The sequence below is a fragment of the Dermacentor albipictus genome, chromosome 10, assembly GCF_038994185.2.
Source record: "Dermacentor albipictus isolate Rhodes 1998 colony chromosome 10, USDA_Dalb.pri_finalv2, whole genome shotgun sequence".
Taxonomy (NCBI): domain Eukaryota; kingdom Metazoa; phylum Arthropoda; class Arachnida; order Ixodida; family Ixodidae; genus Dermacentor; species Dermacentor albipictus.
The window spans coordinates 52,533,219-52,551,773 of record NC_091830.1 but is presented as its reverse complement, the minus strand read 5'-3'; the positions used below and the strand labels follow the sequence as shown (position 1 = coordinate 52,551,773).

The window sequence follows — 18,555 nt, the reverse complement described above, 5'->3', positions numbered from 1 at the left end:
CAGTGTAACAATAATAATTAGCGCAATATTAAGGTTAGACATATTAAACATGCAGTTAGCAGAGGCAGACAATGTAGTAGGCATAAAAGTAACGTTATACACTCTAATAATGTTGATAAAAAAAGCAACAGGTAATCAAAGCCAGAAAACATACAAAGGTGAACAAAACGGTATGCATAAATTACACAATACATAGCATTAAATTTAAGAGTAACAAGGGGTAATGAGGTAGCCTGTCAAACATCAATGGTGGTAAGCAATAATTACAACAAGAAGGAAGTAAACAATTTGCATAAATCAACAATAGTACTCAGTAATGGCAAGTAATATAAGTTATAAAAGTGAGGTATACACAAGAGGTAGTAATCCATAAGATACGGTTAAGGTGTCGTTAAAGAAATTGCGATTATGTACACAATCTAATGAAATAAAATGGCACAAAAATAGATGGTGACACAAGTACATCATAATTGCGAAGCGCGCAATTCATTTTCGGCTAATGTCAAAAAAGTAGTTAACGATGGGCTGTCTGTAATATTAGGGTCCAGCTTGTTCCATTCACGTGCCATTAAAGGGAAAAACAAATGCTTATGGCTTTCCGTATAAAATGGGTGTTCGTTTAATGATAGTGAATGTTTATGTCGGGTGAGTCGTGTTTGTGCTAAAGATATCTATTTGGAACTGTCTATTTTCAATTCATTATGAATAAGTTGATACATAAATTTTAATCGTGCAAGCTTGGCTCGTTTTTGTAAGGTCAGTATACCGGCCTGTTTTAGCAATTCTGTGGGTGAGTCTGTTAACCTATGTTTGTTGTAAATATATCTGAGTGCCTTCCTTTGAATTGATTCTAGTTTGTTAATGAGTTCTTTGGTGAAAGGAAACCAAACAACGTTAGCATACTCTAATACAGATCTGACATATGTGTTATATGCTAGTAGTTTTGTGTATGGGGGTGCTAGTCTAAGACGTCTGTTCAGGAAAAACAATTTTTTTTGTGTGGTCGAGGTAACGTTGTTAACATGGCGCTCCCATCTGAAATCGTGTGTTAATGTTAAGCCAAGGTACTTGTACTCCTTCACTTTGTTAAGTGTGGCGTTATTTATAGTGTAATTAAAATCTGATGGGAGCTTTTTTCTAGTAATTGATAAAATAGCTGATTTTTTAATATTTAAAGTCATTTGCCATTCGATACACCATTTGTACACAAGTGACAAAGCGTCGTTCAAGGCCACATGGTCATTATGAGAATTGATTACCTGATACAAAACACAATCGTCAGCAAAAAGTCTAACATTGACTGGAATATTAGAAGGCAGATCATTAATGTAAATGAGAAATAAAACTGGAGCCAGAACACTTCCTTGTGGAACTCCGGATCTTACGCTAGATTTCATGGAATATTGCTGATTAACTTCTACAAATTGAGTGCGGTTAGTAAGGTAGTCTTTGATCCAGTTCAGAATAGGGCCCTTTCCCAAGGTAAGTTCGAGTTTATAAATTAATTTCTTATGTGTTACGCGATCGAAAGCTTTTGAAAAATCTAGAAAGATAAGATCGATTTGTTTCTGTTGGTCAATACTTAACGATACATCGTGAACAAGCTCAATTAGTATGCAAGTAGTATGAAGCGTGTATGCAAGGGCAATGTAAGGTAGAGCCAGGTCACAGTCACGGTGGTCGTCGGAAACGTATTTGCATAGCATGTCTCTAAGGGTGCGGTTAGACGTCCAGTGATGCCTTTCTTTTGGGGATGGTAGGAGGTTGTAAATTTATGCCGTATTGAGCCGGCACGCATGATGTCATCAATGACTTTCGCCAAAAACGTACGGCCACGGTCTGTTAGCAATTGACGCGGAGCACCGTGCATCAAAATAATATCATGTAAGAGGAAGTCCGCAACATCAGTTGGGCAACTGGTCGCAAGAGCACGGGTTACGGCGTAGCGGGTCGCGTAGTCCACCGCGACCGCAACCCACTTGTTTCCTGATGTAGATTCCGGAAATGGGCCGAGAAGGTCTAAGCCGACACGATGAAAAAGAGACGCAGGGATGTCGAGCGGCTGCAGGTAACCAGCAGGGAGCTGGGAAGGCTTCTTGCGTCGTTGGCAAACTTCACAAGCGGCGACGTAACGTCGTAAGGAACGGGCAAGACCCGGCCAGAAAAAACGGCGACGTACGCGGTCATAGGTTCGAGATACGTCGAGATGCCCTGCAGTTGGTGCGTCGTGGAGCTCTTCTATAATGGTGGAGTGGAGGTGTTTAGGTATTACAAATAGGAACTCAGAGCCATCCGGTTCAAGGTTATGACGGTACAGAGTACCGTCGCGTAGGACGAAGAGGCGTAGAGTAGTATTGGCCGGAGAGGGCTCAAAATGGTCGATCAGTGCTCTGATGTAGGCGTCATGGCGTTGCTCGTCGGCGAAATGAAGCAGCTGTGATACAGAGGATATGCAAGAAGCACTGGCAATATCAGAGGAGTCAGAGTCGTCAACAGGGTAACGCGACAAGCTGTCAGCCTCTTGGTGCAGACGGCCAGACTTGTACACCGCAGAATATGAAACTTCTTGTAGCCTCAAAGCCTATCGACCAAGCTGGCCTGTAGGATCGTTTAGCGAAGAGAGCCAGCAGAGAGAATGATGGTCAGTGACTACGGAAAAAGGGCGACCGTAAAGGTAAGGACGGAACTTCGCAACCACCCAGACAACAGCAAGGCATGCTCGTTCCGTAATGGAATAGTTGCGCTCCGATGGTGCTAGGAGGCGGCTGGCATAAACAATAACGTGATCCTGACCACGCTGACGCTGGGCTAAGACTGCACCTACGCCATGACCGCTGGCATCTGTACGCAAGTCTGTAGGTGCATCAGGGTCGAAGTGGGCGAGAATGGGTGGTGAGGTTAGAAGAGTGACGAGAAGAGAGAAGGCGGCGGCGTCTTCAATGCACCACGAGAATTGTACGCCTTTCTTCAAAAAATTAGTTAGGGGTCTAGCAATTGTCACAAAATCTGGAACAAAGCGACGAAAGTACGAGCATAGCCCTACAAAACTTCAAACGTCTGCGGCTGTCTTCGTAACCGGAAACTCTCTGACAGCGCGAGTTTTGTCGGGATCAGGCTGTACTGCGGAAGCGTCAACGAGATGGCCCAATAGACTAATTTGCCGGTGGCCAAAACGACATTTGGACAAGTCAAGTTGCAGCTTCGCTTTTCGAAATACATCAAGTATAGTTGTGAGACGTTCAAGGTGAGTGTGGAACGTTGGCGAGAAGACGATGACGTCGTCGAGGTAGCAGAGGCATGTGGACCATTTGAAACCTTGGAGCAAGGAGTCCATCATACGCTCGAAGGTGGCAGGTGTGTTGCATAATCCAAACGGCATTACTTTAAATTGGTATAGGCCATGAGGTGTGATGAACGCGTTTTTTTCTGTCCATATCGTCAACAGCAATCTGCCAGTATCCCGAACGAAGATCAATAGACGAGAAATAGCTGGAACCGTGCAGGCAGTCAAGGGCGTCGTCTATCCGTAGGAGCGGGTAGACGTCCTTATCAGTAATGTTGTTCAGATGACGGTGGTCTACACAGAAGTGCCACGTGCCGTCCTTCTTCTTAAGCAACACCTGTTTTTTTTAACCAAACAGAAGGCTCAATGATGTTTTTGTTGAGCATTTTGTTGACTTCGTTTTGGATTACTCGGTGGTCCGACGCATAAACTCGATACGGTCGTCGGTGAATAAGCGTAGCATCGCCAGTAAGAATCCGATGCTTGACCGCGAGCATCTGGCCTAAAGGGCGATCGTCGATGTCGAAAATATCTCGGTAGGACGATAATACTTCGCAAAGCTCTTCAGCCTGCACCGAGGACAGGTCCGTCGCAACCAATTTCTTTATATTGGGATCGGCACCCGAGGCTGGCGCGAGGGGCCTGCTAAGCTCTCGAGAACCATCGGTCGATAACGCTGCCACGTATTGGTCGCCGAGACAATCAACGGTGGCAAGGCAAATACCTTGCGGTAGAATTTGCTTCGCCAATCCAAAGTTACAGACTAGCATGCGAGTTCGGTTCCCAGTAATCTTCAGTATACTGTGAGGCACTGTAACGTTATACCTTATTGGAATGTCGGGCAGAGGAGTGACGAGGTACTCGCCATCAGGAACTGGTGAGAAAGACAACAGTTCAATGTAGGCTATCGACTTTTGCTGCAGGCGAAGAAAGCCGGTGGGACGTAAGCGGCAGTGGGGGGCGTCAGAAGGTTCTGCGAGCATCGGCAACTCAAGGCGAAGGGTATCGGAAGAGCAGTCAATAAAAGCAGAATGGGCGGAGATAATATCGAAGCCGTGAATGAGGTCGTGGGGGCAATGAGCAATTACTGTGAAGAGGACAGGAGTGTAGCGGCCGGCGATGCTGACGCGTGCCGTACAAATGTCGATGATAGGCAAAGTACCGCCATCCGCAATGCGGACGACGCGTGCCGACGCTGGGGTGAGGACCTTGTTCAGTCGTCGTCGGAAGACAGCATTCATAATTGAAAGATGTGCTCCTGTATCGATGAGTGCCGTGACAAGATAGCCGTCAACGTCAACGTCAAGAAGGTTTCTGTTCGTGGGTGAGATGAGCAGAAGATTTGAGGGCAAGGTCGGCAACGCAGCTTCAATTCCAGAAGCTGCAGTGCCTAGTTTTCCGGCTGGATCCGGGAGGCGATAGACGGCGAAGGGAAGCGACGGGGTTGGGGCGAACGAGACTGATGGCGTCGAGGTGAGCACGAGCGGCTGTACTGAAGGTTCGGAGCAGGAGCATCAGCGGCAGTGGATTCATGGCGGGTGGTATAGGGAACGGAAGGTCCAAAGGTGCGGGAATAAGTGGCAGTGTATGTCCGAGGAGGTGGTGGCCATCGGTTGTGGCAGTGACGAGCGATGTGCCCGATGCGACAGCAGTGGAAGCAGATCGGCCGGTGATCAGGTGTACGCTAGTCGGACGGGTTGCGGCGAGATGTGGCGGAAAAGGACTGCCGAGTACGAGGAGGGCCGCTAGAGAACTGGGGAACGCTGGGTGGAGACGTGGAACACACGGAGTTCAGACCCATGTTCTCAAATTCCTGTCGGACTACGGTCTGAATCATGCCAATGGTGGTTGCTGCCGGATCGGGAGGCGTCGTGGAGAAAGCTGGCGAACAGGTGGCCTCCAGTTCGCGGCGGACAATACGGGTGACGTCGTCACAGGTGGGGGTCTGACGTGGTCGACCCTCACATGTCGACGTAGCAGCAGTGTTGGGTAGCCGCGTGATGTGGTTTGTGATACGGCGGCTCTTGGCTTGCTCAAGGTAACGGCATTCTTTGACGATGGCGTCGATAGTCGAGACGTTCCCGAAAACAAGCAAATTGAAAGCGTCGTCGGCGATGCCTTTTAGAATATGTGACACTTTATCGGCTTCGGACATAGCATCGTCAGCTTTGCGGCATAGAGCTAAGACGTCAAGGATGTAAGAAACGTACGGCTCCGTAGATGACTGAACACGAGACGCAAGAGCCTTTCTCGCGGCAGCCTTGCACCCAATGGGGTCACCGAACAGTTCCCGTAGCTTCTCTTTGAAATTTTCCCAACTGGTTATCTCGTCGCCATGCGTTTGGTGCCAGACGCGTGGGGTGCCGCCGAGATAAAAGATGACATTGGCCAGCATAATCGTTGGGTCGCACCTGTTATTAGCTTTGGCGTGTTTATTTATTTATTTATTTATTTATTTATTTTTTATTTATTTATTTTATTTATTTATTTATTTATTTATTTATTTATTATACATACTTTCAAGGCCCTAAGGCACTACAGAAAGGAGTGGTGCATAACAAGCAATGTACTATGCTATGCAGTATTATGTACTATGTCTTACTATGTACTATGCAGGCAACGTTGAGGGATAGCGTGGTAGACTGCTGTTTTGAATGAAGTTACATCTGTGACCTGAATGATGGATGCAGGAAGGTGGTTCCCGTCGACACTTGTGCGGGGTAAAAAAGGATCATGATACTTGTTCGTTCGGGAGGATGGGACGGCAACCTTATATCTGTGGTCAGAACGGGATGAAGTGTAAGAAGGTGGGGTGATAACTTTATTCTTGATCACCTGGTTCGAGTGATAAACCTTGACAAATAGGCAAAGACGAGCACATTTGCGGCGTAATGAAAGATCTTACAGATTCAGGGTTGTTTTCGTACATGTGACACTGGGATGGCGGGAATAATTAGATAAAATAAAGCGAGCTGCTCGATTTTGAACTGCTTCAAGTTTTACGGTTAGTGATGCTTGATTGTTATCCCAAATGGCAGATGCGTATTCAAGTTTTGAGCAAACTAGGGTTTTGTAGAGTGTCAATTTCGCCGAAGTAGGAACGGTAGAAACGTTACGACGAAGGTATCCTAACATGCGATTAGCATTACCAGTAATATAATTAGTATGCAAATTCAATGAAAGATCATTAGTTATGTTCATAGAGCTTGATCCAGTCGTCAACATCCTGGCAACACACCTGGGTCGCGATGTGGGGATACCTGAGACTTTGCGGGGGACTTACGGCCAAGTAAATTCATGAAGGTCTTAGGCATTGCCTTGTGGCACGTTTACAGTGCAACCACTGCTTTGTCTAAACATGGTGGTTATATGCTGAAACTAATATCTCCATGAAAGTCGAGAAAGCAACCGCAAAAGCAAAAAATCAAAAAAAAATTCTTTGCCTAAACTACGATTTATGTCACATTTTAGTGATGGGCTGGCATATTCAGCCTGCATCCTCGATAGTAATGTCGTGTATCGCAGCATTCCTAACGCATTCGACGGGAGCGTTACGCCTTCCGTAAAGACAGTCTGGATCACATTAACCAGCAGTCTAGATCAGAACAAAACAGATCAGCACAGCCACATTGACCCAATGATGTGGGGCAGCTGCACCGCGGGATGGCGCGCGCATAGGTCGGCGCCATGAAAGATGATGAAGCGCGTGAGCTGCACATTTTTCTTCTGGCCCTCCATTAAAGACAAGCGTATATTTTGTAAGACTCCGTCTTCAGTCTACATTACATTTTTGTGGTGGAGGTACGGGGTACATGCTACCACTCCCAGTACATACTACCACTACCACTCCAAGCCCAGTACGAAGTCCGGTTGACCTGACTCCAGTTCACGTACGGATAAGCCGTCGACTTCAAGGACTGCCGCGTGAGCACGAGCCTCTGCCCAATCAAGTCAGAGGGATGAATACATCGGTTCCATCTTCTTCCTCAACCGCGCCGACTGAGGTCATCCTCAACCAGCCACAAATCCCCACATCCTTCCATGGGAACACCTTTGAGGATGTAGAGGACTAGCTCTATCACTCTGAGCGTGTCGCAGAATTCAACGGCTGGACTCCAGAGCGCAAGCTACGCAACGCCTACTTTGCCCTCGAGGACTATGCGCGGACATGGTTTTAGAACCATGATGCGGCCCTATCAACATGGGTCGAATTCCAACGCCAGCTAATCGACACATAAGCCAGCCACGATCGCAAGCAGCGAGCTCAATCTGCAATTCAGGCGAGAATACAGCGGCCGAACGAAAGCGTCGCAATGTTTTTCGAAGATATGTGCCGACATTTTCGATGCGCGGACCCATCCATGCCCGAACAAAAAAAGCTCAGGAACTTCATTCGCGGCGTCAAGCAAGAGTTATTCGGTGGTCTAATACGCAACCCACCAAAGACCGTTGGAGAGTTTCTCGCGGAAGCCATGTCAATGGAAAACGCATTGTAGCAGAGAACAAGGCAGTAACACCTTGACGTGTCGAGCCTATCGCGTGACCCTCTCGCTGTGCCCTTGGACAATACCGACGCCTTGCGGGAGCTCATTAGGCTTGTCGTTCGAGAAGAGCTTCAAAAGCTTCAGGTGGCTCCGGTACTGGTACCGCGACTCGCTCTGGCTGAGGTCGTCCGGGAGGAAATCAGGCAGGCAGTCCAAGTCCCAGAGCGATGCGAGACACCACAGCAGGAGGTACGGCAGCCACAGCCTCGCATGTCGTATGCGGAAGCTGCGCAAAGTTCGTTGTCCCCGATTTTTTACGACGTGCGCGACGTCCCGGACTTTCATGGTGTGCGCGCCGTTGAACAAGCAACTGGCAACTTCAGGCGTCGCCGCACGCCATTCATGGCTGGAACACGACCACCCCGCAAGAGCGACGTATGGCGCACTGCAGACCGGAGGCCCTTGTGTTTCCATTTCCACTGCGGTGAAGCCGATCACCTCTACAGGACCTGTCCTTAACGCCGAGCTTGCGTTAAGGACACGTGGGTTTCCACAGAATGCGCGGTGCCCACGCAATGGTGAACGCCCCCTGGAGATTGAAGCCTATCCCGCGGACACCAGGAGCTCGTTCGCCTCAAGATTCCGTGTCCCTCGGTCACCATCACCCGCCCGAAACAGGTCTTCCAGCCCCGTCTTCACGCCGAGTGCAACAAGGCGTCGCCCACCCAGCCCTGCCTCCCGGGAAAACTGAGTCCAGCGACCTGCGGAGGTAAGGTCGCTGACGTTGCGAACGCTGAAGATCCTCAACTACGACGACAGCGATATGATGTAATTGAGACGCAGACAAAACAGTGTAGTTCGATGTCAGTATCTTGCGACGTACCGGTTACCATAGATGACCATGAAGTCACGGCATTAATGGACACGAGTACGGACACGTCTATTATGAACCTGAATCTCGCGCGCATACTGAACAAAGTTTCCACACAATGGACCGTAACTCAGATTCATACTGCAGGAGGGCATCTCATAACTCCAATGGGCCGGTGCACGCCGCGAGTCAACGTTCGGGGCCTCACGTACATCGGCGACTTCGTCATTCTTCCTGAATATTCAAAGTACCTTATACTCGGCGTGGATTTCCTTCAGGCAAACGGTGCCATCATTGACTTGCAAGAGTCAAGAGTCAGCTCCGCTACTACGCAAGAAATAGCAAACAGCAATGACCACCACCATGACATCGCGCTTCGCGTAGCTGACGATCCCGTCACGTTGACACCCAAGAGCAGCGTGCTTACCCTTGTCCGATGGGACATGGAGGACGACGCCGAAGGAATTGCTGAGGCAAACATCCCCCTGCTTCTTGAGCGCCACATCATTATAGTCAGAGGGCTTCTTCAGATGCGCAACAAATGTGCGGTCGCCTTGCTAACAAATTTTAGCAAAGAATATCGGCATGTACCGCGAGGAACGACAATCGCATTTCTTCGCGAAATCATTGACGTTACTGACATTGCCACATTAGAAATCGCATCGTCTCAGCAATCTTAGTTACCCAGCCTAAAAGAACGGATTCACGTTAACGCTGCTCTGCCAGACTATCAGAAAGACCGTCGACAGGGTCTCGTGAATGAATTTGCAGACTTTTTTTCAACGTTGTCCAAAGTACTACTTTGGGTTCCAAGAGCTCAAATTTCTTGGCCACGTCGTTGGTCCTAAAGGCGTCCGACCAGACCCCGAAAAGTTAGCTGCCATAGCCGAGTTTTCGCCACCCACAGACAAGAAGGCTGCCCAACGCTTCCTTGGTTTGTGCGCATATTATAGGCGCTTCGTCGAGGGACTCTCGAGAATCGCTGAACATCTGACATGGCTCACACGCGACGATGTGCCTTTCATTTGGGTGGACGAGCAGCAGCAGTCGTTCAATGAATTGCGCAAGCGTTTGCAAGCGGCCCCAATACTTGCTCATTTTGACGAAAACGTTGACACTGAAATTCATACTGACACCAGCAATACGGGCCTCGGTGCAGTTCTTGTGCGGCGGCAAGCTGGTGCGGAAAGCCCCATTGCTTATGCAAGCCGCAGTCTCACCAAGGCTGCGAAAAACTTCCCAACTACTGAAAAAGAATGCTTAGCGGTTGTGTGGGCAATTAGTTGATTCCGACTCTACTAGTACGGCAGACCATTTAGGGCTGTCAACGACCAAACTACGCCCTGTACTGGCTTGGCAACCTCAAGGGTCCTTCAGGCAGACTAGCCCGTTGGAGCCGGCGGTTGCCAGAGTACGACATTACAGTTGTCTACCGATCTGGAAGGAAGCACAGCGACGCTGACTGTTTGTCACGCGCACCACTCCCTACAACGTCCACGGATGCTGACGATGACTTTCCATTTGTCGGCGTTATTGACGCCATAAAAATGGCTGAGCACCAGTGCACTGACCCTGACCTGCTGCCGCTGATCGAGCATCTCAAAGGAGTTGAAGGTGTCTTACTCCGCTCGCTCTTGCGCAGCTTATCATCGTACTCTTTGCACAACAACGTCTTTTGCAGGAAAAACTGCGGAAGCGGTCCAAATGCATACCTCCTTGTCGTGCCGTCGGCACTGCGCCAAGACATTTTGCAAGCCTGCCATGATGAGCCATGCGCAGGACACGTGGGATTCGCTAAGACATTAGCAAGGATACGCCAGATGTATTACTGGCCAGGGATTTTTTCTTCTGTGCAACGGTACGTGAAATGCTGCCGTGATTGTCAGCGCCGCCAGAAACCACCAGTTAAACCAGCTGGCTTTCTCCACCCTGTGGACTCTCCTCAAGCACTGTTCCAACAAAAAGGAATGGATCTACTTGGGCCATTCCCAGTGACCTCTTCGCGCAACAAATGGATAGTCGTTGCTAACGACTACTTAACCCGGTATGCCGAAACCCAAGCTATTCCGCAAGCAAACTCGTATGAAGTGGACAAGTCCTTTGTACGCCACATCGTCCTACGACATGGTGCACCGCCTGTTCTTATCACCGACTGCGGTGCAGCATTTACAGCTGAACTTATGCGGGACGTTCTCCAGCTGACGCATGTCTCTCACAGCAAGAGCACTGCATATCTCCCTCAAATAAATGGGTTAACTGAACGTCTGAACAGAATGCTGGCTGATATGCTGTCCACGTACATCGACGTAGATCACAAGACGTGGGAAGAGATTTTGCCCTATGTGACCTTCGCGTATAACGCTGCTGTACAGGAGACTACACAGTTTACGCCGTTCGAACTTGTATACGGGCGTCACGTCATGTCAACCCTTGACGCCATGCTACCTCTGGTTCATAATAACCCGACCAGCGAACACACGGAAGAGTTCGTACAAAGAGCCAAATAAGCGCGCCAGGTTGCTCGGCAACGTATCCGGAGCCAACATCATACGACACCCTTCGCTACAACCAGGGTCGACGCGGCGTCCATTACAATACCAGCGACTTCGTGTGGGTCTGGACCCCATCCGTCGCCGTGGGCTCACGGAAAAGTTGCTCCGCCGATATTTTGGTCCCTACAAGGTTACACGCCGCCTCAGTGACGTGACCTACGAAGTCGTCCCCTGCAGTTCTGATCCCGGCTCGCTCCGTCGTCGTCCTCGCGCTGAAGTTGTTCATGTAGTGCGCATGAAACGCTACTATGCCCGTACGTGAACGCCGAGATGTACATGAGGAGCTCCATTTCTTGTCGCTGAAAGAACTTTTTCACGCGACCGAGATGATCGCTTTTCGCATCCGGGGCAATTGACACAATGATGTGGGGCTCCCGCACGGCGTGACGGCACGCGCATATGTCGGCGCCATGAAAGACGATGAAGCGCGTCAGCTGCAAGTTTTTCATCTGGCCCACCATTAAAGAGAAGCGCCTATCTTGTGCGACTCCGTCTTCAATCTACGTTACAATATTACAGAACAGAACATAAAATCAGAACAGTCTAGATCACATTCACCTCAATTTTCTGGAAATCTGATGGCAAGCGACTAAGCCACGTCCGTGCGCCAATCACCAATGCATGCATCTGACTTCATATCCGGTGTGAATATTTACCGTGGTTGCTTCGGAGATGTTTATGAAGAGGTATTGCAAGCAAAGCGCAATTTAATAAACAAGGGGTATAAGGAGGGTATTATGCGACACCTAATACCGGGAGTTTTCCATCTTCTCTCTTTACTGTATTTTGGTTCATGGTACGTCGAAACCTACGGTAGGTCAGGAGAAAAGTGTGAATGAAAACCTAAATAATGCCCGGCTAGTCAGGCGGTTACGCGGGCCGTTGTAAGGGGTTCATTTAAGGCAGACGTAATGTGAAGAACAATATGATTTTATTCTATAGAGCGTTTTTTGTAAATTTTACCATTTCAATACAGCTACGTTGCTACGAATGGGAAAGAAATGGCATCTGCCCTACTGGAGGACGAAGCTCGCAGGTCACTTAGCAACCTGGGTTGGTTTCCTTTGTAGCGTCGTGCTACAACGAGGTGGATGACAATTCTCTCCCCTTTAATGAGCTTTTCTATTGCGTGACTCTGCGGAACTGGTGTGTCATGGTCAGTGCCCCAGCGCTTCGAGGTTTCAATTAATTTACCCTCTCTCTGCGGTATGCTAGCCTCCCGGATAGCTCAGATGATAGCGCGACCGCCCGGGAAGGCGTTCGGTCCGGATTCGAATCTCAGACCAAGGCGAATTTTTCTTTAGCTGTGAAGCTTTCTTTCTCGCAATTCTCTATAGGTTTCTTTTGTATAGTTTTCATTTGTATACATAGCTTCGCGCTACAGTCCAATGGACAACCATTTTTTTCCTTTTCTGAACTTTCATCCACCTTGCGGGATTCCACAGAACTACTTTGGCAGCTATATTGTCACCATTCCGTAGTACACTGTTTTCTTTAGTATTTGTCATTTGCATTAAAAGCAAACACGACGAGCACCAACCTTCCCAGCTTATTCTGCTATTTCATTTTTTTTGCCTCAAAGCATGTTTTCCTGCCCTAACCTTCCATGCAAGTGCGTGCGCTGGGTATAAATCTCACATATAGGAACAATAATAAACAACAGAAGCTTCACTAACTATCCACGGCATGTTCTCCTTGGAGGTCGGCTTGCCGTTGCGTATCCTTCCCCTTGGCCCCAATTTTCCACAACCTGCAATAGAATACAACGTATGTGAAGACTAAGTAAAGTAGCTTTTTGGAGATAGAAGTATCGCTTCTCATGAACCGTTATGTTAGTGGTGGCGAATGCTAGAAGGCGCGTCAGACATGCTAAATGACGCACTAGTTAGTGAAAATTAGTGAAAATACTATTAGATAAGGTGAATAGCAAGAACGGACGTGTAATTCGTTTTGTTTACTTAGAATTCGGTATACGCTAAACAACCCCACGTTGAAAATTATTTCGGAGCACTACAAAACGACGTCTCACTGATCCAGAGCTGTTTTGGAATGTTAAACTCTACGAATGAATGAATCCAGTGCCAGTGTGCACCTTATCCAGGACCGGCCAGTCGCGAAATACAGCAGCCAGCATCAAGTACGTAGCAGCTATAGCAGCTAGCACCCGCACAGGGGTGGTAAGAGGCAAAACACTGCGCGTAAAACAAACAACAAGTATTTATTTATTTATTCATTTTTGAGTGCCTCCAATACCGCATCGAAGAGGTATTACGTGCAGGGTAGGTTTGAGCCAAACACGATCATCAGTTATGCGCCAGAAGTGAGCGGTATTAGCGCGTGTACACGCCAACGGGTAGGAGGTCATTACAGCCCATCGAGATACGCACAAAAAGATAACTAAGGTTGACTGAAGTGCGGTCGTGAAGCGGGTAAGTAATGGCTTTCAAATTACTTGCGTGGTATTACGAGCGGTAAGCTCTACCGATGATAGAGTTGCCAAGCTACCGGTTGTCGAACTTATGAAACCGACAAAGCCGCCGACTTCTGTGTCTAGATTCTAACTTCTAGATCCTAATGTGATAGCACTGACAACGGCAATTCCTGCATTCAATTAATTTGTGCTTGATCAATGTTCCATATCGAGTAGTGTCTCTTCTGCAGAAAGATCATCAAGTGGCTTCTCAAAGACGGCTCCCACATTCCGAAAAATGAAACGCTCTGCATGCCCAAGACGTCTTGCGCACTTTTAAGCTTCAGTATGTCACTGAAGTATATTGTCTCACATCCTAAATTGCCAAAGGCTGGGATCCTAAGTGACTCCTGCGGGGCTCTTAACCGCTTGTTCAGCGATCAACTCCCTTTCTTTAAGTTTTCAAAGTCGCCCATCGAATCTCATCTGAGGGAAGAGCACTGACTTTACAGTGAGCACTGCCGTACATCGGTATTTCAGGAAACGAGGCAGCTTATGCTCTAGTGGCTTGACCCATAACATCTCATGCTAGTTTGATGACACTCGACTGCCTCATATGCCGCAACTTACAACGCTCTCACCCTGACGAACGTGTCGCCAAGGGATCCTACTCTGCACCAATCGGTGTCCGTGCTTTCAACCCACCGCAACAGGTCCGTACTCCGAAAGTTACGCATTGCGTGCGTTGATGTAGCACACGGCCTTCACCGTCAAGAATGTGCCCCGAGTCATTCGTGCCCAACTTGTGGACACTGCTGTGAAACGCTTGAGCACCTGCTGCTGAAATGCTCAGCGTTCAACAGTTGTTGGTGCGTGCAGCGGAACATCTTCCACCAACTTAATATTGCTCGAACTGCACTCAATGGTTTATTGTTTGCGTAAGGTCGTGCGTTAAATCATTGTCGGGCTCACAAAGTTGTACTAAAATTTATCGCAACCACGGAACTGCACTCTGATCTATAGTGCTGGTGCTGTGCATGGGACCTGTTGTGATGTAACGCTCTCTTTTTCTCGAGCGATAACTTTCTTTGGCTTTCGCCTCTGCCCCCTTTATGGTTTGTCAGTCGCTGGCCATTTATAGCCAACTTGGGACACTATATGTCGCTAGTCGTCATTAGAAATGAATTCAACAAATAAACAAAATTTTCCGATAATTCATTTCGAACGATGCTTCTTCGTTGGCAGCGATAAGAAATTTGCGGCACGTCTCTCATCTTACTGCTGCGCATGTGACACGTTTGTTCCACGTCAGGCACGCCATGTCTTGCCATTGAAAATGTTTTAACGCTGATTAAAGGCACTGCTATCTCGACAAGGCCCACCAAGGTGGCCGAGGGTTGCGGTCAATGACTGCAGTGCGTCTCTTATCGTAATGCTCAACACGTTATATATTGCTTGCAAAGACATCAACCAAGTTTCATCCTGCCAGGATTTTCTTCACCTCCGTTTTAAGTGGGTGGGAATCGTGACCTTTACAAGAAACAATTGCTAGCCCGCTTTTCTTTTTATCTATATGATGTTTATGCGAGTTCCCATAATGTAGGAATTCTCCAATGAGCATGACACAAAGAACACCTGAAACGAGAAGGCTATGCAGGTGGTATTTGCAAGGCTTACGTAACCCTTGCGAACTCTTAAGCCTGGTTCTACTGGCGCTGGAGTTGCAGAAAATTTACTGTGGGTTACTTTCAATAAAAGAAACCCCAAATCATCATAATTACTTTCATCGTCGCGCTGCAGCGGACGCAGAAATATTATTCATTCTCTGCTTGATCGTATTCGTCGCTAAAGAAAACCGCCTATTTCGATCACGTTGTGAAATCAGTATTGAAGAATAAAGGTCTCACTCACCGGCTTGGTTCAAATTAGTGTCCATTTTCTGCGGAGAGAGTAATAACGGTCCCATTGAATAGCAGTATTCTCCATAATTAGCTTCAATGCGGAACCTATGTTCTAGCAATTAAAAAAGACGAACCCCAACCTTAAACCTGGGCATATAATTTTGGCCCACAGGAATGCCTAAAGCGACTGACCTCTTACAGAAATAGGTGATTGTATTCAATGACTTCTCAATAAAGCGACGCTTTGTTTGCCTAGTTTACCGGGTTGATGACACCAACGCATTAGCGCCCGTCCTGTCGTCTTCTCTGTCTGTGTCCCTGTTATTTGCGCTAATCTTTTGATTAATGATGACACACCAACTAGACCAGCTTTCTGCCTTGGTCCAACACCACTTAGATAGCACAAGGCCTGTTAATTCCGATCCATGACGTCACGCTTCTTGCCCCAAATTTTCATTGAGAAGGCTGGCATCATGAAAGCGGTGACATCAAAATCACTTTTGCCTACTCGGGAGCATCCCCATTAGATTCTATGGCAGTCGGGCCAGGCAACATGGCGTCACGGATCGGAGTGAAGAGGCCTTGTGCTGTCTAGGTGGTGTTGGTTGGGCACGACTGCCTGGCTGCTGGGTGTTGCATCGGGGACTATCTCGGTAGATAAATTTGTGGACATACATACACGCAAAGGTTATATGTGTGCCGAACAAAAATACCAGTGAACTGGCTTGAATACTCCTTGTCTGCTGACCAAGTATATGCGCAAATAACCGCTTTGCTAAAGCTTTGCTTCGCATAACTTCTAGTGGGAGCGTTGTATCTGCAAAATTCTTCTCTGGTGGTTAATTAATAAGCTTAATCCAGTGCTTCTCAACTTCTGTGAACTCCGTGAACGCGAAATAAAATGTTATAATGTCGATTAGAAAAAAAGTATAATCACGATATTTTAAACATCCGACTGATATTCCTGGTGTTTAAAGTTTTTTAGGACTGGCTATTTTTCTACTAGTTGGGCTAATGCTGCAAATATTTTGGTAAGTTGAGGCAGATTGCGTCCACAAATTATATTTTCCTAAGCCTTCAATTCTCTATAATAGTGATTTTGAATCTCTACAATATTGCAGGAAGAACATGAATGGGTTAATCATTCACTATATCATTTCTATAATCCCCTTTAAATGTAACCATTACGGTTGCGTTATTCTTTCCGGCAGGAAGTTCGTCATTTCAATTGCAATATAAAGGTATTCACAATATATAGTGCTCTAATCTCGGCTACAAGCTTTCACGGACAAAGCTAAAGACAACCGTTAATGTGGAAGCGCGCAGATTTCAATTTCTCAGCTGTACTCAGTGCTCTTCTATTTTAAGTTAATAAACGATTCAATAGCTGCATGATTGATAACACTGCATCCCATGTCTTCTCAACAACTCAACATCCCTGTGTAGAAAAAACAACGCACCGACATATGAATCCGGTTATCATACCGGTTATCAAACACAAGATCACCTAAATGACAACGTTTCTTTCAATCAACGCATAGTTCTGAAAACTACAAAACAGTTCAGTCATTGAGTACCCGGCGCCATTGCCGATTGGTCATCATGGTGCGTGCAATCTATGTTAAGCATGCATTAGTTTAGTCAAGTATGTACGAGTAAAACAACTTACGTTAGCAGTTAGCGGAAGCGCCATGACAAAAATTACGAGAGCAACCTTTGTGAGATAAAGTTGCGTATACCATGGTACGCAGTCGCTACGTAAGGAAGCCATGCCTTCCACGTTTCCCTCTTGTAGAGATCAAGAAATCGGGATGCGTCCTAAGAAGACGAAACATCGGCAGAGCATGCAGTTTTCAATGCTTCTTATGTGTCGTCACTACAGCCTATAAACCAGTAAGGCGAACCTAAAATGCAGACGTAGAAAGCAGGCTGCCAATGTCTGATAAATGTATGAAACTAGAAAGTTTCGCACAATGAACTTGCCGCCATGAATCTTCCTCGATCGCACGCCTTCATTTCTAAAGCTTTCCATTCAGTTACACGGACATGAGTCTTAAGCAAAAAAAAAGATAAACTTTACCTGCCCTTCTGGATCCTGCGCGTCAGGCAGCTGCAGTTGCACTTCACGCTTAAGTGGAACTGCTCGCTAACGATATTCTCAGTTTGTCGTGCTGATGAACGAACGTGCTATTAGCCGTCGGATGTTTCTCGCGTGACACATGGTACTTGTTCTGAGCATCGGGTCCCGAGCGTTGGCGGAGAGTGCCGTTTGGCGTTTGAAACGTGTGGCGCCTTTGTGTGCTCGACTCTCAATCGATCCTATCGTGCGCGTTGACAATGGAACTTGGGCAATGTATCCCATCATATACGCGAAGTTTTGTGCAGAAGACATCATTTGGAAATGCACTAGCTGTGCGTGAGTTTTGTTGCTAACTCTAAAGCAATGAAAGGACTAATTCAAATGCTAACTGCTAAAAATCGATTGCACAAATCACTGCAGCACCTTTCTTTTGGAAGTACGCCCGTAAGTCTCCGCGTAAAGGAATGCCCGTCGTAGCAAGATGTACGACGTACTCCGGAAGCTTCTCTCAAGGCACGCACGTCTGCAAAATTCCAAGAATACGTGCGTATATTTTTAGAACGTCGGGACAACATCACATATAGTGAGAAGATTTCATTGAACGTCATTTAGACGCTCTAGCAACATCAAATTGGAAGGGCTCTGATTACATTTCTTTCTTTGACTTTTTTTATTCAGCCCGCTGCGGAGTTGCTTTATCGGCGCATTTATTCTCGGTATTTCGAATCGCTCAGCTTGAATGGGATAAAAAAGTGCCAACTTACAAGACTTGACGGTGCAGCTCCTAGTTTATGCACACAATATTGACGCATGTTAATTCTGTCGATTACGAGATAGCCACGCAAACGGTGTGAAGTGTGATAAAAGTTCTGTGCAGTAAGTGTAAGTGCTGTAAACAGGGCAAAGTGTCTCGGTGTATGCCATGGCGACCACTTGTGGCCTTGTGCCCCTTCGCCTACATGGACTCTGTCACG

At 47.2% G+C, this 18,555-nt stretch overlaps 1 protein-coding gene across 1 annotated transcript in view; it reads right to left on the bottom strand.

Annotated features, from left to right (window-relative positions):
• LOC135907687 (chymotrypsin-1-like) overlaps window positions 1–17,379 on the bottom strand; it is a 48,811-nt gene extending 31,432 nt beyond the window's left edge. Inside the window, exons 1-3 of the mRNA XM_065439390.2 lie at window positions 17,171–17,379; window positions 15,512–15,539; window positions 12,867–12,940 (exon numbers count right to left, since the gene is read on the bottom strand). Coding sequence (XP_065295462.1) covers window positions 12,867–12,940; window positions 15,512–15,539; window positions 17,171–17,272 — 204 coding nt within the window. The 5' untranslated portion in view covers window positions 17,273–17,379. The remainder of the gene's footprint in view (window positions 1–12,866; window positions 12,941–15,511; window positions 15,540–17,170) is intronic.
• Window positions 17,380–18,555: the final 1,176 nt, after the last annotated feature.